This window comes from Mus pahari, chromosome 9 (genome assembly GCF_900095145.1).
Source record: "Mus pahari chromosome 9, PAHARI_EIJ_v1.1, whole genome shotgun sequence".
Taxonomy (NCBI): domain Eukaryota; kingdom Metazoa; phylum Chordata; class Mammalia; order Rodentia; family Muridae; genus Mus; species Mus pahari.
In genome coordinates, this window is record NC_034598.1 from 60,922,009 (window position 1) to 60,948,547 (window position 26,539).

Below are 26,539 nucleotides of genomic sequence, written 5' to 3' on the forward strand. Positions count from 1 at the left end.
TATATATATATATATATATATATATATATATATATATATATATACCTTTACTTGATATGGCAGTTGTCTGCTCTCAGGGCTTGATAAAGGATGCTCCAGACTTTGCTGTCTCTTAGGGTCTTCTCACCTTTTGCCTTTGTATGTGAGCCAGCACTTTACCCTTGCAGCGTGCAATATTATTTCCTTACTGTATATCATTGACAACTTGACTATATACAATGTAGAAATCCTTCTCTGGTAATGTCTAATGCTTCTTAAATTTGGATGTTCACTTCCTCCTTTAGATTTGGAAATTTTCTGAAATAATTTTAGTTTTTATAACCTAAAATACAGTCTGTTTTAGAGACAAGTTTCTGGGCTTCTGGGAAGAATGTGTATTTTCTTTTCACTTTTGTGAACTATTATATAAATATCTGCTAGGTCTGACAGACACCATTCACAAAGAGCTGCAGTGGGCAAGTGAACGCCCTGGAGATGGCCCACCATCTTGCTCAGCTGTGATGGTGTGCTCTGGTGAGACACTGAACCAGAGAGTTCATCCCAGGATTACTACTGATGTGCTTTCTCATGTCTGTCATTGCCACACTCCTCATTTATGTGTCTTGGTGTGAGTGGACACCGGGAGACACTCACTACCTATAGCCTGGTGTGATCCCTTCCTAGGTGAAAGCCCACTGGGCAAATTTCCTGCAGATCGACATGAAGATGAATTTTCATGCATTAATGCTATTTAATTAATTATTGATTTATTAATGACTGGTGAATTAGTTCCTGATTTAACTCAAATAATTTTAGGCAGAGAGTTTACAGAGATGGTTTTAGTTGTTTTATCAGAAAGATATAATAAAGTTAGAATCAAGAATAGAATGTGCCCCCTCCTCATAGAATAGTAAGTAAAGACTGCATAAAAAGAGGTTCCATAAATTGCATTAAGATGAAAAATAGGCTTGGAACAAATTTGTGATCAAGGAAAAACACTCATTCTAGGTCAAGTCCAAGGATGAAGCCACCGGTGTACACAATATGATAAAGAAAGGTCATGAGAAACTGTTGCTTTGAACTTACAAAGAGCTTATAGAATGAAACACCACTTTAAACTTACTATCAACATCCTTCTGTAACTCCCCTTTTATGTAATATTTCACCTATGAGGTAATTTTTCCTTAGAGAACTTTTTGTTTAGAAAGCTATAAAAAGCTGAAAGCAAAAATAAAATCTTGGTATAGCCCTTTTCTGCGTTGCCCAGTGTGTGTGTGTGTGTGTGTGTGTGTGTGTGTGTGTGTGTGTGTGACTTTCTTTTTTTTTCTCTCTGGCTCCCAAAGAGTTAATGAACTCTGAGTCTTTCACCTGGTCAGAGAAAGCCTCCCCCAACCCTGAGTCAAAGAGAAAAATAGCCCCAGTGACTAAGTTTCTTTTCTTATTCTCCAGTTGATATCAGCAGGGATCCATTTCCAGAAGCAGTCTGCTTCTAGTCCCAGAGAGAGAGAGAGAGAGAGAGAGAGACAGACAGACAGACAGACAGACAGAAGCAGTCAGCTTCTAGTCCCAGAGAGAGAGAGAGAGAGAGAGACAGAGACAGAGACAGAGACAGACAGACAGACAGACAGACAGACAGACAGACAGAGAAGCCATCAGCTTCTAGCACCCAGAATAGTATGAGAGGGTTAAAGGCCAAAGGTCATCAGCTTTTGTCCTTTCTCCTTTGTCCAATGCTGTGTCCCACCTCAGTACATGACCCTGTCAGTTTAAGACCCCTGGAATAGATCCATTTGATCTATTATTATCTGTCTACTACATATCTATTATATATCTACTATATTGTGGTGCAGTTCTTTTTATTAGATATTTTCTTTATTTACATTTCAAATGTTATCCCCTTTCCTGGTTTCCCCTCTAAAAACTCCCTCCTCTTTTCCCCTCCCCCTCCCCCTGCTCACCAACCCACCCACTCCTGCTTCCTGGCCCTGGCATTCCCCTACACTGGGGCATAGAGCTGTCATAGGACCAAGGGCCTCTCCTCCCATTGATGACCAACTAGGCCATCCTCTGCTACATATGCAGCTGGAGCCATGAGTCCCACCATGTGTACTTTTTAGTTGGTGGTTTATTCCTTGGGCACTCTGGGGGTACTGGTTAGTTCATATTATTGTTCCTCCTATGGGACTGTAAACCCCTTCAACTCCTTGGATTCTTTCTCTAACTTCTTCATTGGGGACCCTGTGTTCTGTCCAATGGATGGCTGTGAGCATCCACTTCTGTACTTGTCAGGCACAGGCAGAGCCTCTCAGGAGTCAGCTATATCAAGCTCCCATCAGCAAGCACTTGTTAGCATCCACAGTAGTACACAGACACAGTGATGTATCTAGAAACCATATTAATCTGTTTAACACATTGATAATTGGTACGCACACATACAAAAAAATAAAATAAAATTGTCACTAATGTTTACTATCTAGACCATCTCAGGAAAATCCAAATTTTAAAAAATACAGACATATTTTACTCTATATTTTTGCCTCTGTTTAGCTTTAAGGTAAGAATATAGTATGTATCTGATTATACTGTTATATACTAGTAGATGTCAAAATTAATAGTAGTTTTAAGATTATCATACTCGAGTATCTAGGAAAACATTTTGTTTCCTTTTAACATATTTGTTACTTTTTTGCATGTATAGGTGTGTGTGTGTGTGTGTGTGTGTGTGTGTGTGCTGTGTATGCATGTGTGTACGCATATTTACATGTGGAGTGGATTAGTGTGTGTGCACACAAGCAAATGTATATACATATGTGCACGTGTGTGCTCATGCATATGGAGGCCTAAGGATGATATTGGGTATCTACTCCAATCACCCCTCACTCTGCTGAGACAGAGTCTGTTGGCCAACCATGGGATCACTGATTCTAACTCGTCTAGCTAGCCAGTTTGCCCCAAGTATCCATTGTCTCTCCGCCCCCAGACAGCTGGAATTAGAAGTAGCTGCCATACCTTCATGGCCTCTATGTGGGTTCTGGGGACCTGAAGTCTTGTCCTCATGCTAGCAAGACAAATGCCTTAGCCACTGAGCTATCTCCCCAGCTTCATGTTGGTTAATGTTAAAATAACTCTTCATTTCCATAGCGTCACCGAGTTAGCATTAACATTTGTCAAAACAACTACACAATTAACAACTACTTGACTGAGGAGTTGCCATGGGTGTGCACACTTTAACAAAGAAACCCAGAGTCTTAAGATGAGCTTTAAGTATGAAATGCAGACCTGATGTTACAACAGCATTCATTCGCAGGATAAGGCAGCAGGCCACTTTCTCCCCAAACCTGCAACAACTATATGAAGTCTGAGCTGGTTTGGTTCAAGTCTGCCCCGCTGTCAGTCTCTGGACTTCTGAGATACAGATAGGAAAGCCATAGATGCTATACAACGCATGAGAAATGGTAAGGAAATAGAGAAAGAAAAAAAAAAAAACAATAAAATCTAATTACACGGACTTTCACTTAAAACAAAAATTGAGTTCTGCCTAAAGTGGCTTGTTGTTTCCTGCGCCAGGAACTACTGTGCAGGCCCAGCAGGAAGTGTACTACAGAACAGGGTCGCCTTACACCCTCCTTTTATGGTTCATTTCACTTATTTAATGCAATCCGAGAAGCTGCAAAAGGAGCAAGTCTGAAGAGGGAAAGGGCTTTTTGTCTTGTTTTGTTTCAAGTTTCTTTGGATCAAAACATTTGTTTTTACAAGGTGCTTAAAAACCCCAGAGGAACGGGAGCTCTAGAGTTGCCAGGTGAAGACATCTCTCTTTGTCTCTTTGAAAGCAAGACACAAAGTCCGGTTTCGTCTGCTTCCTTCTTGGCCCTGCTCAAAACATCATTTTAAACATGAAGAATTACAGCCATGCCCATGAATGGTCTAAACCACCTTGCATTCCATGCAAGTTCCTCGTAGACTGTTTAATCCGAGAAAGATCCCCTGACCTTAGCGGGTTATATATCTGGGATGGAAAAATCACCATTCATTTGTGAAGGCGGGGAATGAGTTCGTTTTACTCTCTTGCTTGGAAATGTGTAAAGCAAACAGCTGGATTTCCTCGCAGTGTGGTATATCCCACTCCTCACATGCTGTCTGTCTGTCTGTCTTCCCTCCCCTCCAGGGACCTCAGTATGAACAACATCAGTCAGCTTCCCGCCAGTCTCCTACATCGCCTCCGTTTCCTAGAAGAGTTGTGAGTATCACTGCTGTCTGGATGTTTCCGTCAATGCCGTGCACATTCCTGCATTTGTCTCTCATACTTGCTGTGGGAATCAGATAAAACAAATCAGGGAAGCTGTCGGCACCAACAACTCTGGCACATGAGGAAACACTTAAGGGGGGGGGGCAGGGGAAGACTAGCTTATGATTCTGGAAATCAACTTATAAAAGAGTTTACCATGAGGCTACAACTTTCTAAGGTGAGACTGAGCCAAACCAATTAAAATTTTAAAGCAGAGGCTGTTTAAAAGAGCTGGATGACTCTCTGGAAACAGTTAAACAGCAGGGGATTAAAAGTTTGAATACTGGTTCATGTTTATTAAAATAGCAAGTAAAGCTATAATGAAAACCAAAACCTGCCGCTCCATTCAGCTTGTGACTGGGAGGTATGGGTCCACGTTGCCTAGCACCAAAACTTCTTGTCCTGATCACTTTTAATTACTATTTCCCTCCTTTTACATTTAGCTCCCCTCAAGGCTTCAACGGAGAAAACATGAGATCCAGAGGACTTAATGGGTTCTTCTAAACTCACTCTTAAAAAAAAAAAAAGTTAAAGGAGAAAGATAAAATTAGTTAATGATGCACAGAGGAAACCTGATTAAGTCTAGTGATCACTCTCCAGAAGATGAAAAAGAACTGTATAAACCAAAAACTCAGCATTTGCAAAGTCATTTGATCCTCAGACCCTGTTGAGTGATCGAAGCTCCACACCATCTTGGTCCCTGGGAGGGAAGCTTGGCACCATCAGTTGGGTAAATCCTCTGATGGTTGATTAAAGGGATTGTGTCGGCAATGACCTCTTTGGAAAATGCGTCCCTTTTAAACCCTAAACTCAGGGTCCAATTTGAGAAGTAATTTAAATCTTTGGTGCACCACATGATCCACCACAGGAGATGGAGTTTCCATCGTAACCAAACTGCACATCAGTGATCATCTCTTCAAGAGGATAATATTCCCAAGTTCTCCATGCTAGCGCTTTATCTTTTTCTTTTTAATGGTGTTATTGCTTAAAGAGTGTTGTTGTTCTTATTCCTAGAAAGAGTATAACAAATTGTTATCATGTGGTATGGTGAGGAATCGGGATAGTAATTTATATAGCAAGGGTTGTTTTTTATCATTTAGAGAATATATTCAGTCTATATCTAGACTTCTCTCTCTTCCTCTGTACACTCTATCACGTTCACTTATATGGCTACAACTTAGCCTTCAAAAAAGCTAGGAGTATATCTGTCTTAGTCACAGTCTTTACATAATAAATAATAAAGTTCTGAAAAATAGCAAGTGAAACACTTCAGAGGAGCTTCACACACATTGTGTGTGTGTGTGTGTGTGTGTGTGTGTGTGTGTGTGTGTACATGTATGTATGTAGTGGTTGCTTTAACAACTCTCTTGTTCTCTTTGCCCTGCCCAATTAAAATGCAAATTTTAGCTCTCTGCACCGTCATATTTCTAAGATAAAAAACTATGTACCCTTTCCTCTTTTCTTTTTAAATATCACAAGGCACAATACCTCCTTTCTTCCCCAACACATACTTCAACTTTAGACCACAAACTGAATCAATAAATAATTCACTCCCCCAAGGACTTTTCAAAGTCTCCGCCCCTCCACTAGTGACTTAGCCCATTCAAACTAACTCCTCTGACTTCTTGAAGTAAATGTTAATTCTGTCTCAAGGGCAGTTTGTCAAGAGATAATTGAGAGGGGGAAGCAGACTAAGGGGAGGGGGGAGAGAACACCATTCTAAAATGGGGCTCTAATGAACAATCTCATATTTATCTCTCTGGAAGCTCTATCCAATACCTTGGTCATAGAACCAGAGAATTCCAGAATTAAAGGTCACTCTTTAAAAAACGATCCCATTCTCTTTGTCTGCTCTGGAATTTGATCTGCTGAGCTGACTGAATTGCTGGATTCAAGGTTAAGAGTGAGACCCATGAAATGGCTCGGGAGAAAAAGGCATTTGCCACCAATCCAATCATCAGACCCCAAATGGTGGAAGGAGAGAAACAATACCCCTAAACTTTCCTCTGGCTGCTCTATACAAACATGTGAGCACACACACACACACACATGCGCACACATGCACACACACACACACACTCATGCGCACACATGCACACACACACACACATATACACATTCACACACTCATACACACATAGGGTGTGGTATATTCAGATGGGTGGGTAGTTTGGACAGATGTGGGAGGAGTTGGGGGAGGGTAAAACATGATCAGCATATATTGTATGTAACAAATTTCATTCAAATTTTTAAACTAAAAAATAAATAAATAAATAAAAGAAGCAACAAAGACCAGAGAGAAAACTGAAAGGTTAAGTATATATTTCATTGTTGCAGAGGACCCAAGTTTGGCTCCCATCATCCAACATCAGTATCCATGTATAAGTCCCACTCCAGGCAACTCCCGTTGCCTTCCTCTGACCTCCACAGCCACCTACACTCACAAGCATACACCCACATACAGACGTGTAGCTGAAATAAAATAAAACATTTTTAACAAGAAAAACAAGAAAAAAAGAATATAACAACAAATGCTGGTGGGGATGGATCCAGAAGGAAATCCTTATAGACTGCTAATGGAAAGGTAAACTGGTCCAGGCTCTGCGGAAATCAATACAGAGAATTCTCAAAAAAAAAAAAAAAAAAAAAAAAACCTAAACTAGATTTGCTGTGTGACCCAACTCTACCACTCGAGGGTATTTATCCACAGACTCTAAGTCAACATAACACAAACATACTTACACATCAGTGGGGTTTACAGCATTGTTCAGTTGTTATATAACAGAGCCAATGCAGGGGTCCAACAACAGAGAGAGCTAGACAAAGAAAACATGGCAAACAGAAACAATGGAATGTTTGTCAGCCACCAAGAGCGATGAAGTTATGTCAACCACAAGAAAACGGACACAACTGCAGATAATCATATTAAGCCAATTAAGCCAGTCACTGAGAGACAAATATGTTCTCTCATTTCGTGGTCCTAGATTTTATATAGTCACATATAATTACACACACACACACACACACACACACACACATATATATATATATATATATATATATATATATATACACATACAGATATATGTGTGTGCCTGTGTGTATCTGTGTGTATATGTATGTATATTATATATATTATAATCATAATATATACTATATATTATATTGTTATATTATATAGTATGTTTCTATAAAACAACAGTATAAGTGAAATTGACCACAGGAAGAAAGGAGACAAACATGAATAAAAGGAATAAACAAAGAGAGAGCATTGTGCTCAACATAAAATGTGTGCCTGTATGAAAAGAAAACAATAACTTAAATTAAAAATTAAAAATGATAGTCTTAAAACAAAAATAATAGCTTCCTTTCTTCTGGTCAATGTGCTCGCTATACGTTATACCACTGCATCGTCTTACCTCATAAAGATAGAAAGAACCAATTTTGGTTAGCAGACAGGGAAACTGAGGCTGAGAGAGAGTAAGAGAGGCTCGAGGTAACAAAGTTGGCTGGCGTCAGAGCTAAGAGCTTGGCTGGGGTCACGGCTAAGACATGAGATGACTTTCAGAGCTGTGCTTGAAAGGAAGCAAGCAGAGCTACACATGGCTCTCCTGTACTGCTCACCGCAGGTACCAGGTACAGGACACGTCCCAGTCAGACACCTTTGACTCAGTAAGGAAACGGAGATGCGCGGTGGTGGATGTGCATCCGTGTGCCCTTGCCTGCATCTGTCTGTGTGGGAGAAGGAGAAAGCATGAGCTGCAAGGCAAGAGCCGCAGAGCCAGGGGAGGGAGCCTAGACTCAGATGCTAATCCCATAGCCTCCTTCCTAAGAAGCATCAGCGCGGTGTGGAGGTGTCAAGTCTGGCATGGTTCAGCAGGCCCGAAACGCTTGTTAATATTGTTATGTATAAAAATGTGCACTTAGCGCCGTGGTTTATGTAGTATTCTCCTTAAGCAAACAAACTGCCATCCGTGCTGACTGACACGAGTGTTTAGAAAGCCATGTGTGTGACATTGTGACACTGAAGGCACTATTGACAAGGCACTATTGCCTTCCCTAACCTCAGTTTACCAAATGCTAGCTCCTTATAGCCAAGTAGATTGCTGTATATAGTATCAACAATAAAATCCCATCACAAGTCTTTAAAAATCACTGTTAATGAATCCAAATCACCATCCTTTCCTCTGACAACCCAGTACATCATTTCCCTAGTTTACTTCATCTGTTATAAACTTCATGTGAAATATATATATGCATATACATCATATGCACATATATCATCTACATATACATCATATATATCATAAATATACATCATATATATACATCATACACATATGCATCATATATATATATATATATATATATATATATATATATATATATATATATATTTCATAGTGTTATAGACAGCAGTGTAGACAGCTGTGGTTCAGTTTACCCATCATTTAAGCTTAACAAAGGTATCATAGTTGAAAATATAGTAAGGACACAATTGTAAGGATATTCAAGGAGTTAATTTTTTTAAGTGTGTCTCTGGGTAACATGTCTCCCTGCAACAAATATTTCAGAAAAAAATAAACGCTATCATGGAGAATGCTATCTTGTTCTTGACATCCAGGGAGAGTGAGGCTGTTCTGAGCTTTGGCATATTCATTCCTTCATTTGTTAATTTATTCTAGTGACTGGGTAGGCACAGGCCAATCAAAGAGGTAAAGAAAGGGAGAGCCTTTTTCTTAATGTATAGTCTATTTCCCTGAGAGAGGCACACAGCACGTACATCCAGAAGCCCAGGGCACTCTGGTCTGCATGTGCCAGTTACTGGCGTTGAACCTCACTGGGCCTTGGGTGATAAGTAGTGAAAGCCAACCCACCTGTCCCCTGGTATGTTTCTAAGCCACCCCACTTGTCGCCTGGGATGTTTCTGAGAACCAAATGACAGGACTGAAAGGATTGGGGCAACCCTGAACTTACATTTTGAGTTGTCATGAAATGCAAATACCTTCAAAGTTCTTCCTTTCCAGTTTCATACGCCTGATTTTGCAGGAACCCCAGGAACATGGTATCTGTAAAGGAAAAGCTGGTTACTGCTGTAGTAGATAAAGTCAAGGATGCCAGATAGCTCTTTACCAAATTTTGACATCTTGAACAATCGTTGCATTTGGCACCAACATTTTTTCTTCCAGCTCTGCTCGCTCTGTTAAGGACTTCATGTTCTTCCTTTGTGGGCAAACAAAAGATTCTGCATTTGGCCTTCCAAGTGTGGCTCAGAGTTCAGGAGCTAATGGCAGATGGTGTCTGTTGCTGGCATCTACAAGTTAGAGTAAACTTAGATTGGAATCCTGATTAGAGCAGGCAGTTGTTTCCATTTTAAATATTCCCAAGCCTTCATTTCCAGCTTGCATCTTAAAATCTTCCCAGATTTTAGTGCTATTGGAATCAAATTGTCGACTCACAAAGAAACATGAGAGGCTCGAGGGAGGTCTGCTTTTAAGTTACCATTGTTCCCTGGAACGGTTTGCTCATATTATGGTTGGCTTTGAAGAACCTCTACATAAATAGTAGATATCTATCGTTACCAATGAAATTTGGAATGAGAGATACCACCAAACATTCTGAAGCCTAACCCATGCTTGCTATTTTTACTCCCTCGCCACATGACTGAAAACGGTGAGACCCCCCCCCCCCATCCTGCCTGTCTTCTGAGATTTTTCTTCAAGGAAGAACCATAGTAGACTACAGCACATGTTACTTTTTGCTTGTCGAAAATACTGTCATACCCAAGAACCATCTTCATGCCCTTAGGCCTTAGCATGTCTTTAGTCTCTCATTTACATAGAGCTGACAATTATTTTCCAATTCTACCAGCTAGAACTTCCAGTATGATTTCATGCCAACGATTTTGGTTCTCTTTCAAATAAAAACCCACTTAGCTAGATATACACCCTTAGGTATCTTATACTTGTTGTTAATTAGAACACTTTTTAAAAGGTTTTTTCGTTTGTCTCTTCTGTACCCCTGTAATGTGCCTTCATCCCTAACTTCTATGAAATATAAATGCCCACCCAATTCCTCCACTTAATTTTCTCATTTTTTTTTTTCCTTAGTGTTTCTTACACCCACCATTCAACATGTGGAAAGGACTCGGGTTTGGTTACCAGCACCCACATGAGGAACTCCCACATTTGACTCCAGTTCCAGTTGAGCTGGCACCTTCTTATGGCCCCCATGGGCTCTGCGTACACATGGAGCCCTTAGATACATACAGGCAAAGCACTCCTACACAAAGAGTAAAAATGCATGGGGAGAGAAATCTCATAAGATCCTACCTGTAGGAAAAGCACTAGAGGCAACTAAAGAATACTGAGAACAGGAGGGTCATCAACAGGGATGAGCCCTTAATTGTCACCCAGTTAATTGGCCATCCCTGAAATCATATGCACATGAGCCACACCCCGAACTCAACAGGGATGTATACATCTCTGTGAATATATACATTACAATAGCAACTTAGAAAAAGAGGCTGACTTAGTCAGGGTTTCTATTCCTGCACAAACATCATGACCAAGATGCAAGTTGGGGAGGAAAGGGTTTATTCAATTTGCACATATACATTGCTGTTCATCACCAAAGGAAGTCAGGACTGGAACTCAGGCAGGTCAGGAAGCAGGAGCTGATGCAGAGGCCATGGAGGGATGTTACTTACTGGCTTGCTTTCTTATAGAATCCAGGACCAGCAGCCCAGGGATAGCACCACCCATAATGGGCCCTCCCACCCTTGATCACTAATTGAGAAAATGCCTTACAGCTGGATCTCATGGAGGCATTTCCTCAAGGGAGGCTCCTTTCTCTGCAATAACTCCAGCTTGTGTCAAGTTGACACACAAAACCAGAGGCCATGAATTTGAGAGGGAGGCTGGGATATATGAGAGGCACTGGAAGGAGGAAAGAGAATGGGGAAATAACGCCATTAAAATTTAATTTTAAAAACAACAGATTAATCTAAAATGGGAAAGGTGACATCTGAGCTTTGATCAGGAGCTGGGGGTGGGGTGGGGGGGTGCTGGTCCTACCGCTAAGACAGAGCATTTCAGAGTGAGGAGCAATGAAAACAGACCCTGAGATAGCAGAGAGCGTGAGGTGTTTGTGGCAGTAGAGGGACAGAGAGCATCAGTACGGTGTGAGGATGAAGGAGCAAAGGCCGGGCTCTGTCAGGCCAGGTATGGAATTCAGTAGGAGTGGTGGGAAGCCATTGGAGGGCGGATATATGTACGCAGCTAGTAGTAAATCAATATGGCTTTTTAAAAAGATGCATCTGGGCTGGAGAGATGACTTAGAGGTTAAGAGCACCGACTGCTCTTCCAGAGGTCCTGAGTTCAATTCCCAGCAACCACATGGTGGCTCACCACCATCTGTAATGGGATCTGATGCCCTCTTCTGGTGTGTCTGAAGAGAGCAATGGTGAACTCACATACATAAAATAATAAATAAAAGGATGTATCTGATGTCTGTTTAAAAAAAAAAAAACTGGACCAATATGTAAGCAGGTGGCTGGTGAGATGGCTCAGCAGGTAAGAGCACCCGACTGTTCTTCCAAAGGTGCAGAGTTCAAATCCCAGCAACCACGTGGTGGCTCAAACCATCCTTAACGAGATCTGACTCCCTCTTCTGGAATGTCAGAAGACAGCTACAGTGTACTTACATATAATAAATAAATAAAATCTTTAAAAAAAAAGAATTATGTAAGCAGACAGACTCATTAGGAAACTGTTAATTAGGGTAAGTAAAAATCCAAGCATATTTCTCATGTACAGATGACATTCAAATATCTTGGCCAGTTTTGTTGTTGTTGTTGTTGTTGTGTTGTTGTTGTTGTTTCGGTTTTGATTGACAGCCTCTCAGTAACGTTCACAGTACTGGGTCCCTGGACAGGAGCATTTGAATGGTCTCACTATTTCCTCCCCACTGAAATTTTTTTTTGTGCTTTGGGAAATGCAAAATCATGTGCCCTCCCCAGCTAGTAAGTCAGAAACGCTGGAGCCTGAGCTCAGGAACTCGCCTGTAGTGTGCTCTGTGGATGATACTGTTTGAAGACTATTCGGTCAGTCGGTCAGTCAGTCAGTCCGTCAGTCCGTCAGTCGGTCAGTCGGTCAGCTGGTCAGCCGGTCAGTCGGTCAGCCGGTCAGTCGGTCAGCCGGTCAGTCGGTCAGCCGGTCAGTCGGTCAGTTGGTCAGTCAGTCAGTCGGTCAGCCGGTCAGTCGGTGTTTCTGGTGATGTCAGAATTCCCTGGAGTTCCTCACACATTTCTGGGCCCCACAAGAGACCTTCTTCAGACAGACGGAGGGAAGGAGAACATGAAGAACGTGTGTATAGGAGACTCCTAGGTGATAAGGGTTCTGCTTAGCTTCGCTCACACTGTGATGACTCTCAGCTAGAGCATATTAAATGCCACCTCCACTTACTGTCCTCTCTGTATTCTGATATTCAGTGTGTTCAGAACCGGAACCGCCCATAGCCACCTCCCCAGGAAGCCCTTGTCTTCTGCCTGGCCTGCTTTGGGTCAGCACGGGCATCATCTAAACGTCTCTTAGGCCCACTTGACCACCCGGGAAAGGAGGGAAATGGTGTCTTTTCTCTAATTATAATAATTAAATAGCTCCAGAAGTGCCTAGCATTTATGAATTGCTTAGTAAAAAATAAATAAATAAATAAGAGGTAGCTACTATTTATATGTCCACAATACATTATATAACAGCTTACCGAAAGGACTCCAAATTTCTGAATTTCAGTCTTGTTTGTAATACAAAGGGAATCTTCTTTGATTTTTTTTCTAATCTGATTAAATAATAGCTAACCATCTCAGAATCATCATGCCAAACATGAAGTAATTATAGTCAGTTAGAAACATGATCAATAATCTTGATTGATTGATGATTAATTGATTGGATGGTTGATTGATTGACTGACTGATAATAAATATCTTTGAGTTTCCAGTTCTGTGCAGGCAATATGATGCTTGACCTTAAGAGTAAATAATCAGACCACACATCAAAGGGCAGAAAATGAAGCGTCACGGGCAGTACTGTGTAGAATCTATCTGTGGATTGAGGTCACTAAGGCAGATTTCACAGAGGAGTTAAAACAGAGCTTTATTAGGGTGTGGTTAGAAAACCATGGGTCTTTATGCTCATTAAAAATCTCCTAGTTGTTCTGAAAGAGTTTATTCAGTTCAGAGATTTTAGGCTTCAACAATTATTAACCCGTGAACCCTGAAATCTGAATATTCTTCATCATACCTAATACTGAAAGGAACGCACAGTTTATGAACACATGGTCCTTAGACATATTTTTAGTTGGCTTTGGCTGGTTTTGACCAAGTTAATGTGCTTAGCTAACTGAGCTGAGGGAAGTGATGGACTGGCTGTCACAGCTTTTAAGCATCAGGCTGTATTAAGGCATACTAGAAAAGGCATACAATTCTTTCCTGGTAAGAGAATCAGTTGAGACAGTATTGTCATCCTTTCAAGTAAGATGACTGAGTTGCCTGCAGCAAATGTGACCAAAGTTACTCCCAGAAGCACCTGCTTCGCAGAAATGTCACACTTAAATGATACTTTGACAGTAATTATTCAGATAAATTATAGCCTGGAAGAATACAAATAAAAGCAGAAGCAGTAAAGAACCTTCAGTAGAGAAGCAATCAGAAAGAAGGAAATGATCCCATAATACTGATGTCACCCAGATCTTCAGGATGGGGTGACTACTCAACCTTGATGTCAGCACTCTTCACATTTCTAGAGCAAAGCGGCATTTATTCATAAGGTTCTGCGCCCTCCAGGTCTCATAGGCTTTTAAAAATTGGAAAATTAATTTCTGTGACCTGGCAAAACTTTTCTTAGTCTTCCTATTAAATCGCAAGAAGTGTCATTGTCATATTCCGGTGCATTCACCTCTGGTTGCTGGAGTGGCTCCTCTGGTGTACAGCTTCCATGTCCCACAGGAAACACCAGAATATAATGGGTCTACATCAAAAGTTCCAGGCCAGGAAGGGCTACCAACAAGAGAGAACCTTCCTTAAAAAGAATACCACTTTCTTTTCCTTTTTTGCCACTTAGTTAGGGACATGAAAGCAAAGAAGTAAAGTGACTTTCAAAGGAAAAAAAAAATGTTTTCACAGCAAGTTAATGTGAAGAAAAACAACCAAAAAGGGAAAGGAAAAAACCTGACTAAATTAGAAGTCCTGAAGTTCATGGAAGAGCCAGGCAGCCATGTTCCTTTCTCAGATCTAAAAGCACTGTGTGGTTCATGGGCCCACCCCTAGCAATGGCTCCCAGCACAGGTATTCCCAGAGACCCAAGCAGAGAACACAGTCCGATGCTCCATCCACCCTCAGAACCCAGCCTATGGGATATTCAGAACATTCCCTGACCTTCACGGGCAAAGTACGGGACAGAAAAACTCAGACTTCCCTTTTATAAAGTAAGCACTGACCAAAAAATAAATAAATAATAATTTTTTAAAAACTGCATATCACTGTAAAATCTCAACTTACTTTAGAGATTCGGTGATATTTATACACTCTGAAAGATGTTTTAGATTATTATTGCAATAGCAATTGTTTGGGGGAGGAGGGGTGCACCAGTAGTCTTTTGCAATGTAATGTTCTGTTTTTCTTTCTGTGGAAGTTAAAGAAAGAAAGCAAGTAACATTGAAATAAGGTAACTCATAAGTGGTGCAGCGTCATTCAGGATAACTTTTGTATTATAATAAAAGATGGGAGATTTTTAACTTCTATCTTATTTTAGAAACAGAAATGATGAAAGAGATGCTTTTATAAAATAGTGATTTTTTTGTTTTGTTTTAGAAACAGAGTTTTAAAGAACAGCTTTCAACCAAATGGCATTTAGGTCTGTAGGATTGAAATGTTAGTCCAAATCATCACAGGGAAGGAAAGACTTGTGTGTGGCTCCTACTGCTTATACACTACGTACACATTTGAAAGTCTGAGGAGGGTTCCCCATCCCCGTGTAGTTTAGAGGTATTTAAGTTTTAAAGTTCCTTAAATCACCCCCACATGATAAAGAAATAAAAAAATAATAATTCTTTCCTTAAGTTGTTGTTTCTGTCTGTGGGACAGACCCTGCCATTGAGCTAGCCCACAAAACAGCTAATAGCATAATGTAAATCCCTTTGTTTTGGAGCAGACTGTCCTGATAACAGGTCAGTGGTTCACAGAACAGTTCGTCATACAGACTCCGAGGCATCTGAAGCCACTATGCAGAGAACAAGAGAAATAAATAAATAATGTGAAATAAGTTGCAGGAAACATAGCCCAAAGATGTTTACCCTGATGAGTTATGATGACTAGAATACAACTTTTTAAAAAATACTTTTTAAAGATTTATTTATTTATTAATTTTTATGCATGTGAGTACACTGTGGCTGTCTTCAGACACACCAGAAGAGGACATTGGGATCCTGTTACAGATGGTAGCGAGCCACCAATGTGGTTGCTGGGAGTTGAACTCAGGACCTCTGGAAGAGCAGTCAGTGCTCTTAACCACTGAGCCATCTCCCCAGCCCTAAGAATATATTTTTGAAATACAGTGTAATCTGATCACGGTTTCCCCTACCTTATCTCCTCCCACATCTCAAACTTCTCTCCTCCAGAGCTAAGGGTTCCATGAAGCAGTGGAAAGAGCGTAAGAATCAGAGGAATAAACCTGCCCTCATCCAACTCCATGTCTTCTTTTTCCCTCTCTTCACAAAACAGGAAAAACAAACAAATGGGGAGAAAGAAGCAGAATAAAATGAAGTAAATAGACAAAAAAAAAAATCAAAGCACTAAGAAACATACACATGTATACACAAGAGACAGAGACAGAGAGAGACAGAGAGAACCCTTTCAAAAACACAAAATTAGAAATCCTATCAGATAAGCAAATAAATAAATAAATAAATAAATAAGTTTTTTTTTTAAGTGCCCAAACAAAACATTATGAAGCAAAACATCTTCAAAAAAACAACATTGGGTTCATTTGTGTTGACCATCTAAGCTGAGTATAGGTCTCCTTTAATTGTAAATTTCATACTCTATGGGAGAGAATTAATGTTTTTTGTAAGAAGTTGTCAGTTGGAGATATCTTCTGGGTTAGGGGTGGGGACTCGTGGTCAGTTCACCTCTCAGTGCTAGGACCCCATCTGACTTGGACCCTGTCTCTATGCATGCTGCTTCAGTCTCTTGTGAGCTCATACGTAGGCCAGTTCTACTGTGTTTAGAAGACCTTGTTTCATTGGTGTCTTCCATCCCATTGAGGACTGAGTGTTTCAGATCTCCCACTCTCTGCACATTGTCCAGTTGTAGGTCTCTGTATTTGTTCCCATTGACCGCAGCAGGAAGCTTCTCTGATGCTGGCTGAGTGCAGCAGAATACCATTAGGGGTCATTTTATTGTTGTGTTCCTTTAGCAGAGTAATAGTATTTGGTTTTCTCCCAGGCCCATGCATTAGCTATCTTCTTTCAGGTTCTTGGCCACCTGAGCAGTGTCAGGGCAGGAGTTCTGTCTCACGGAGTGGACGTTAGATATAACCAGACAGTGGTTGGTTACACCCACAACTTTCGTGCCACTATTGCATAAGCACATCCTGCAGGCAGGTCACCATTGTTGACCCAAGAGTTTGTCACTGGCTTAGAATACACAGTTTTCAAAGTCTTTTCTTTTTTTTCTTTTTTTTCTTTTTTTTTCATTTCCAAAGTCAGTGTCTCAAACTCCATCTGCCTACCTAACAGTAATACAGTAGCAGAACTAAGCACAAAGCTGAAAACTATATTCTGAATTCACGGACATGACTGCGAGTAGAGAGGGGGGCATTCTAACTGAAGTGACAGTTGCTGATGAGTCTAGTCAGTGACGCTATCTGGAGTGGCCAACCCTGAGTATCTTAATTCAATAAGTAACTCTTGGGCTTCAGGGACAACTCCTTATACAGAGTACACACACTCTTATTTAGAATTTCGTGTTGTACTTTGTATCACTAAACAGATTCAGGTGGGCAGTGCATGATACACTCCTGCCTACAGAATGTTGCTCTTCCCTTTTTAACCAAATACATTACACCTTGACTCTAGTGGTGTGTTCATAACAATGTAAATTGTTTCTTCTTCTCCAGCAGGATCTGCTCCCTCCACTGTTTCTCTAGTATCCCCTACACCAGGTCTCCTGTCTAAACACCCTAAGTGCTTTTGCACTTGGCCCTCTAAGATATTCCTGTAAGAAGGATCCAGTCAAAATGCAGGCTTGTTCACATCATCCTCTAACTCTAGCAGACCATGTGAGGTCCTCCAATGCCATTTAAGCACCAGCCCTGGACAGCCTCTGACCCCAATCCCTGGCATTCTCTCCTTAGCCGGTCTCCATATTCACCCTGTAGGACACATCTAGCCCACACCACAAGCACACTACTCTACTCTGCCCTTCACAGTATGGCTCAGACCTCTGTTGAAATATCCTCGAAGCAGAAAGACTCCTCTATACTACAGGATCGAAAACAATCACTCTCCACGACCACAGCCGCAGTTCCCTATCTCTTTACCTTTGTTATTCTTTTCTTGGAGAAATGTTCATGTTACATTGTTTGCACCTTTGGGTCCAATGGCAATGCCCTTGCCATTAGAATGTAAGCTCAATGAGCTCAGAGGTGGAGGGGCTCCACTACTGTACCACCAAAGCAGTCCCTGCGGAGGGGGGGGGGGGAGAAACTCAACAAAAACTCGCTGGATACAGACTAGTATGAAAAAAATGATAGCATGCATTTCTTCTCAACTCCAAATGGCTGTTAGGCGCACAGAAGCCGGCAATGTTGTGATAGCTCAGGTGTGCTAACTGCAGGTTAACAGTACAAAGATAAAAGGCAGCAGGAGCAAAGACAGCGAGTGTGGCCGATTGGGAGAGCTTTGTAAACATGGTTCCTTGAGGCCAGCTTTCACGTTCACGCAGGTGTGATACTTCCTTGCCAGCTAAATAAGCCTTCAATCATCCACTTGTTTGCAGAAGATAACCCAGGTTTATATTGATCCAGTTAGTCATCCAAAAAGAGTCCGCAAGGCTGTGGGACAGTTCGGATCCACAGCTCCACAACGTTATCTGGGGGCCCCGAGTCTCTTCGCTCCTTTGGGGGAGGGTGCACTCTTGTGTGTGAGTGTGGGCACATGCACGTACCACTGCTTGCATGTGGCAGTCAGGAAATAACCTCTGGTGTCCTGTTGTTGAGTGGGAGTCTCTTTATTATTTAATACCTAACCGAGTCAAGCTTCGGGGAGTCTTGTCTTTTCCTCCCAACTGCTGAGCACTGGCTTGGCGGGCGAGCACTCCTGCACTTGGCTTAAGTTGCTTCTAGGGATCAGATTTAGGTCCTCACACCTGTACACCTGTACGTCGAACGTTTTACCCACGGAGCCATCTCCTCAGCCCTCTCCACGCTTCTGATTTCACCTCTGATGGAACGTTTTTTTCCAATCAGAATCAGTGACGGCATTTAGCAGTCGTCTCTGCAGGACAGGCAAGATTGAGGAAGTTGGGAACAAGCAACCTCCTTTTAGGAGGTGATGGAGAAGCAGCACGTAGCGTTTTTTTTTATAGAGCCTGACTTAGTCTTGTAACCACAGGAAGATGGGGGAGGGGCACGGGAAAGGCTACAAAATGAGGCTCTAGATAAGTATCCACGCACCTTTGTAAACTCTTAATTCTATTAGGGGAAATAGCCCTTGGAGAACGGAGTAACCCGTACTGGAGGACCGTTGTTGGTCTTTAACTACTATCTAAATGCTATTTGGACAATTCACCATGCCTCCAGCATTTCTTGAGAACCCTAGACTAGGTTCAAAAGGCAAGCCCTGGGCTACGTGTTATATAACAGGCAGAATACAAAGCACAGATTCTATAACCCACCATCAGGTTAGAAACTGTTACCAAAGGAGTTGAGGGTATAAAAAATTAGAAATCTCAGAAATGAGGTTGCTTCGAAAGTCAAGAAGGGAGCAGAAAAAAGATGATTCTAGGTCAGTGGTTCTCAGCCTATGGTTTGGAACCCCTTTGGGGGTCAAATAATCCTTTCATAGAGTCACATAGCAAATATTCTGCACATCAGATATTTATATTAAAATTCATAACAGAAACAGACTTACAGTTACAAAGTAGGAACAAAACTAATTTTATGGCTGGAGTTACCACAGCATTAGAAAGGTTGAGAGGCTCTAGATGAAGCAAAGAGATGGTTAGCCTCAGGGGCTAGTTCAGCTTCAGCACAAAGGGATTTGGGGAAGAAGCCGGGTGCTTATTTCTTCCAGGTATAAAAACTGACAAGAATCCTTTAGTGAATTCACTAATTCAACAAGAAGTGGCCATACAAAGATTATCAATGAACCTACGATGACTGGGAGCAGGGAGAGAATGAATTGAGTGACAGGGTAGAAGATCACAAGGTTCCTTATAGAACAGATTTGTGGGGAAATTGTAAGCCCTCTGGAATCACCTTGGTCAAATATTAAGTGGAATTACATATTACATAAGTGGATTTACGTGTATTTTCTGAAGACCTGCCATGCTGAGGTTAGTGGATCCCAACTTTTTGTTCACTGCATATATTTAAAACCAAATATTTCTTCCTTAGTCCTTTTTCACAAATAAACTTGGTACATAGCAATCATCTAAACTATTCTCATTTTTTATTCTGGAGTTTGATTATTAATTTCAGAATGAGATCCTACATGTTTTTGCTGTTTGAAAAGCACTTTCTTGGCCCATGAGGCCTATGGGAAGAACACAGATTGCGAACTCTCTAAGTCTCCCAGATTACATCTGTCACAGGATGAAAGAGCCTGCACAAATTATCACAAGACAAAATAATGCCACCGTGGCCCTAAAAGGGACCTGGGGTGTCCTTTTGCCTAAGCATTCCATGTTGTTAGTGATACAAAAAAGCACAGGAATTTCTACTGACTGAATAGTTCAGAGCACACACAAGAATAGTTCAGAGCACACACGAGAATAGTTCAGAGCACACACGAGAATAGTTCAGAGCACACACGAGAATAGTTCAGAGCACACACAAGAATATAGGCAAAGTTTTTGTGAGAAGCCCAGACCCCTTGTTATTAAATTCCTTCTAAAAACCAGGATTACAGATACTGTGGTGTAGTCATTTGAATTAGACAAATACTTGTTGGTGTTGTTATTTCTGTTTTGTTGGTTTTGAGTTTGAGACAGGGTCTCGTTTAAAGTCCAGGCAGGCCTCGAATTTGAGATCTTCCTGCCTCTTCCTCCAAAACACTAGTATTGCATGCCTAAACCATCACACCTGACTTCGAATGCTGTGTGTGTGTGTGTGTGTGTGTGTGTGTGTGTGTGTGTGTGTGTGCACATTTGCCACATGTGTGCAGGTACTGGAGACCAGAAGAGTGTGGCAGCAGCTGGTTGTATGGGCAGTTGAGAGGTACGTCATGTAGAGACTTGGAACTGAACTCAGGTCCTCTAGAAGAGCAACAAGTGACTTAACCTCTGAGCAATCTCTCCAACCCAAGTATCTTTGATACAAATACTATTTAGTTCTATTTGTAAGATAATTGCATTATTTGTTTATGAATCCATATGTGGTTGAGTGTCGGTGGAATTGGATAGCAAGTGAATGAATATTTAAAGTTGGACAGTGACTGGCTTCTTTCAGTCACGATACTAGTTCTCCATGATGGATTCTCTGCCTTTGGATATAATATCAAGAGAACGTATTTGAGGCCATCAGACCCTTCAGAAAAGAAGTTCTACTCAAGTGGACCAACTCTACCTTTACCCCTAACGCACATCTTTACTGCTGCAAGATGGGGCTGTCTTGACCTTCAGTGTTCTGGCTCTAGCATGAGATGATTCTCACCAGATTCTGATCTCTTCTGGCTCATGTTAGCCTAGGGTTTCCTGTTTGATATTACCACAAAACATCCTGGGCTATGGCTTCCATGTGGCTGCTAAATTAGTACAGAACCAAACATTTGAGTTATATAGACATTTTGCATATTTTTACTATTGTAAGGATAACTTTTCAAATGTCACTAGGAAAAGATGACAAAATTTGCCATTAAGTCATCTATCTTAGCACATCTTACACTAAGCTCTCTGTTTCCAATTTAAGGTATTAGTTAATTAAGGCATGTTAAATTAAGCTTCTCTATCTTGTGGTTTAGGAACAAACTAGATGTGGTAATACACATTCTTATTTTACGATATTAAAATAAATGAATATATCCTGGTCTAATTACAGTAAAAATATTCTTGTTTGATTATTTCCTATTATAAAACAGTGGTTGTAAAACTTAGGTAAGTCACATTTTGACACCACAAGTTTGTTTCAAATTATTATGAAGTTAGGTTTTTGTTTAAAAACTTAGAGGCAGGAATAGATACATATACAGTACAAGCGGTTAAAAGACTTATGGTAAAATAAATAATTTATTTCATTTTTTTCTTAGGCACCTCTTCTGCCAACACTTTATTGGAAATTTTAAGTGTTTGCAAAATATAAGAAAGCAAGACTCTTTACAATTGCCTGTGTGATTTGCACATGGTTATATGGCTTTTTTTTTTTTAACAGTGAAATGATTTGCACTTGAAGAAACCCATGCTGACTGTGTCTTTCTCTCCCCCTCTCTCCCCTCACCACGGGACCCCACAGACGTCTTGCTGGAAATGCTCTGACACACATTCCCAAGGGAGCGTTCACGGGCCTTCACAACCTCAAAGTGCTGTGAGTAAACCAAGTGTTATCTCTTGAAGACAGTCCTGATTCTCGTGTCATGTGACTGCTAATTAATGTGCAAATATGGGGTGCAATTTGGATCTTTGAGGTGACTCATTGAAGTCCCTCTCTGCCTGTGCTGATGTCATAAAACCATGTCATACTTGGCTGTAATCTGTGTGTGACACTTCCTCTCTTCTTCTTTAGCATTATGTCTAAAGTTACTTGCCTCTAAACAACCACCTTACCTTCTCACACATGCAAGAATGTCTTCCTTTCTCCATGTCATGCAGTTGGGGAGCATGTCCCTAAAGACTCTGGTCACTAATTGAATAGCTCACTGTGGTACAAGCATATGAGATCACAGCTTCAAATTTCCTTGAAATTTGCTTCCTTAGGACATACCAAGTAAGGACCCACTCAAACATATTAAGTTTGGGTGCATAAGTAGAAAACCTGGTGTTCAGCCTAGCGAAGTGGTCAGCCATTCATTAAGAAATGTTGGATTAGGGATGTAGCTCAGTGGTACACTTGCCAACTATACCCAAAGTCCTGGGTTCTATCCAAGAGAGAGAATTGGGGAGCAGAAGAGAGGAAATCTTAAATGTGTTTATACATAAATATCCTTAACATTCATTGTCCAACTTCCAAATTTGTTGTCATAAAATTCAGTACTATTGTGTTCTATCTTACTTTGAGTTTCTATTACTCTATTGAGACACCAAGACCAAAAGCAACTTGGGGAGGAAAGTTTTTACTTGGCTTACATATCCCTAATCGTAGTCCTTCAAGGGAAGCCAAAGCAAGAACTCAAACTTGGCAGAAACCTGGAGGCAGGAGCTGATGGCCAAGCCATGGAAAGGTGCTGCTTGCTGGCTTGCTCCTCCTGGCTTGCAGAGGCTGCTTTCTTCTATCACCCAGAACCAGCAGCTCAGAGATGTTACCACCCGCAATAAGCTAGGCCTCCCACATCAATCACTGATTTAAGCAAATGGCCTACAGGCTTCTCTACAAGATCAGGCTTGCCTGATCTTGTAGAGGGATTTTCTTAATTAAAGTTACCTCTTCTAACTTGTGTCAAGTTAACAAAAACTATCCAGCACAAAGATCTCCTCCTCCTCCTTTTCTTCTTCTTCCTCTTTCTCCTCTTCCCCCTCCCCTTCCCCTTCTTCTTCCTCTTCTCCTTCTAATTCTTCTTCTTCTTCTTCTTCTTCTTCTTCTTCTTCTTCTTCTTCTTCTTCTTCTTCTTCTTCTTCTTCTTCTTCTTCTTCTAATTCTTCTTCTAATTCTTCTTCTCCTCCTCCTTCTTCTTTTCTTCTTCTTCCTCTTCCTCTTCTTCTTCTTCCTCTTTCCCTTCCTCCTCCTCCTCCTCATCCTCCTCTTCTTCTTCTCCTTCTCCTTCTCCTTCTCCTTCTCCTTCTCCTTCTCCTTCTCCTTCTCCTTCTCCTTCTCCTTCTTCGTCTTCGTCTTCGTCTTCGTCTTCTTCTTCTTCTCACAGTCAAGCTCTGTTTCAGTGCATCCTGGTTTGGAGCATCTAAGTAAAGAAAATGGTAAAAGTTTCAAGTCATTAAAATTTTATCCACAAAACAATATCTTGATTTAATTTCTTTTTCATTGAGAAAAAGTTAACTCCCCCAAAGCACCGGATTTACTTATGCCTAATAAAAATTGCTTCAGTAGCCCAAGATGCATATAAGTTTTTAAAAGCTTAATTAAATTTAATATTTTATTAAAAATTAAATTTTATAGCAGAATCATTGTTTCTCTAATATTAGTGGGTTTGGCTTCCCTTCTATTTGGGTCATTTGTGCTATTAACAGAAATATTGTAGGCCATATTGCCAACCCTGATGCTAACTTATTTTATATGTTAGTACCAGGTACAATAAATCTACATCTAAGAGAACCCAGTAATATATTTGAACCATTCAAAATGCATCATGAAATTCAAGTTTAAATGTTAAGACTAAACTGATTTTCTCATGGCTGTTTATATACAGTAAAATATTTGAATGGTGTTAAATAAATTATAGTGTAGAGTCTGGAGAGATGGTCTAGTGGTTAAGAACTGCTCTTAAAGAGGACCCCAAATTGAATGTCAGCACCCACATGGCAGTTCACAGCCACCTATAACTTCAGTTCCAGGGAACCAAATGCCCCCTTCTGGCCTCCACAGTCTACTGTCAGCTCATAAACATATAGACAAGCACACGCAAATGAAGCATCTCGAATAAAAACAGAATTTTCTAATTAACTCACTGGGGACTCAAGATAACCTGCTCTCCTTCTACCATTTGAAGGTAACTGGATGAAAGAAGTGGACTTACTCGATAATTGGAGGTCTTGTAGGATTTACTTATTTATTATTTGTACATCCCCCCAGGAATTTAACCTCCCCCCAAAACCTGGTGCACATGATGCTCTGATTTTTTTTTTAAGACTCTGAGACAGTGTCTGATGCTACTGTGTTGGGGACAGCAATTGTTAATTTTCTTTACTGTCTTCTTGTTGTTGTTGTTGTTGTTGTTTTCATGAACAGTATGCTGCAGAACAACCAGCTGAGACAGGTTCCGGAGGAAGCTCTGCAGAATTTGAGAAGCCTTCAATCCCTGTAAGTACAGCTGTAACTGCAAATCATGAATCTCAATTGAGAAGGAACCATCCTGTTTTATCCATGAGCTGGTGGGGTTGTATGAACTAGAAGCCTTCGCCCTAGACTTTGGTGGTTCCAGGCAGATATTTAATGATGTCTTCAGCCTAAACCCTGAATATGTTGGTGTCTCCAGAACAAACATTCACTTAGATAATTCTGAATTCAAATGAAAAATGATGCTTACCTTTTACCTAGAAAGTTGGAATGGACAATCCGCCGTTTTGGCTTCTTTAATTTGTTTTATTTTTAAACTATGCGAGCTTCTTTGTAATCCAACTTTACTTAGCAAAATAAGTACAAGTGCTTTAAATTCCACATTATCTGTCAAGGACCCTCAGATTAGGAAATCCAGATCTACCATGTGTCCTGATGCATAGCTACTATATAAACCACAAGCTGCCCATCACTGGGCATAGATAATCACAAACACTCCCACGGTGCTCATATACATAGACTCATAGACCTCACACAGACACACACACACACACACACACACACACACACACACGCACACGCACACTACAGTGGTGCTGATGTCTTTTGCTTGGAACACGCCTTTCCATCAGAAGTTTCCCTCCCAACACCCACATAAACAAATAAGTAACTCCTCACAAGAGGAGCATTCATACCGGCTAGCTGTTTGGGAACTTGGGTTGGAAGTAATTGTTCACAATCACTACTTGGCAGATCTCTGCCACAATCAGTTGTGTTAGTAAACCGTCTTCCCACCAGAATGTAGGAATGGTGGCATGATTTCTGACACACATGTGTGTCAAGTACTCTCTAATTATACTTACACTGGAGGTCCTCATCTGACAGACCAAGCGCTGCTTTCTGCTCCTGACTGATGAGGGAGATAAAGGCACGAACAAAACGAGCCAGCTAGCGGGGACCGCAGACTCCAGCCGGAAAAGTCCATCAGTTAATAATTACATACGGTTTGCTTGATGTTTTCTACTGCGGTAACGAGAGAAGGGGGTGTGAGATCTGAAGATGAGACCTTCATTCTTTGATCTTTTCTCTTTAATGAAAGAAAATCTGTGCCTGAGGTCATTTCAAGCTTTTTTATTCTAGTCAAACAAAGTGACTTCCTAGGTTTTCAGCAGCCTATAGATAAACAAGCGCACAAGGGACCCTTTGTGGCTGGGGCCGGGGCTGTTGCATTTCCAACCCCTCCTTAATGACAGGACAATGTCACTTCGCTTTTGTTGAGTTAGCTCTACCTGAAGGAAGCAAGCTGAGGGAAGCCAACTGCCTCCAGTAGGGCTGGGGGGCGGGGGATGGGCTAAATGGAAATTGAGATACTGACACTGCCCAGTAGGAACTTTAAACAGCTGCAAAGCAGTCAGTAGATTCTAGGATAAGAGTTTGTAACTGAAATCCCCTATTGGCTGAAAGATCACAAACAGAAGGGAACTCTTTGAGAAAGAGAAAACCATGAGCCTTCTCTTCACTTCAACTGGGCAGCGACTCTCTGATAAAGGTGTTCAGATTTAGTTTCTGTCGGGCTAGATATGTACTGTTCACCAGGTGTCTCCCGGTTTCTGGTTCACAAAGGAATTTCTTTCTGAAACCTTATAAATACATAAGTGCGCATTCCCTGTGAAAAGAGTCAAGGGTTAACTTTCCGGGATGACATCACATCCGAAATGAAGCGTCTAGACAGGTTCTCAGCCCCTGGCACACACTGCTTTGTGTCAGCTGGCTTAAGTGACAAATGGTCACAAGGTCCCTTTGCCCAGAGTTCAGTCAGTGTGAGCTATGAGGCAAGGGCAGTGTATGCTGGTGTCACTGGTGTACGCTGGTGTCACTGGTGTATGCTGGTGTCACTGGTGTA

The 26,539-nt window shown here is 41.1% G+C and overlaps 1 protein-coding gene across 1 annotated transcript in view; it reads left to right on the top strand.

Moving 5' to 3' along the window:
* Lgr5 (leucine rich repeat containing G protein-coupled receptor 5) overlaps window positions 1-26,539 on the top strand; it is a 123,953-nt gene that overhangs the window by 55,277 nt on the left and 42,137 nt on the right. Inside the window, exons 2-4 of the mRNA XM_021204271.2 lie at window positions 4,145-4,216; window positions 21,988-22,059; window positions 24,589-24,660. Coding sequence (XP_021059930.1) covers window positions 4,145-4,216; window positions 21,988-22,059; window positions 24,589-24,660 — 216 coding nt within the window. The remainder of the gene's footprint in view (window positions 1-4,144; window positions 4,217-21,987; window positions 22,060-24,588; window positions 24,661-26,539) is intronic.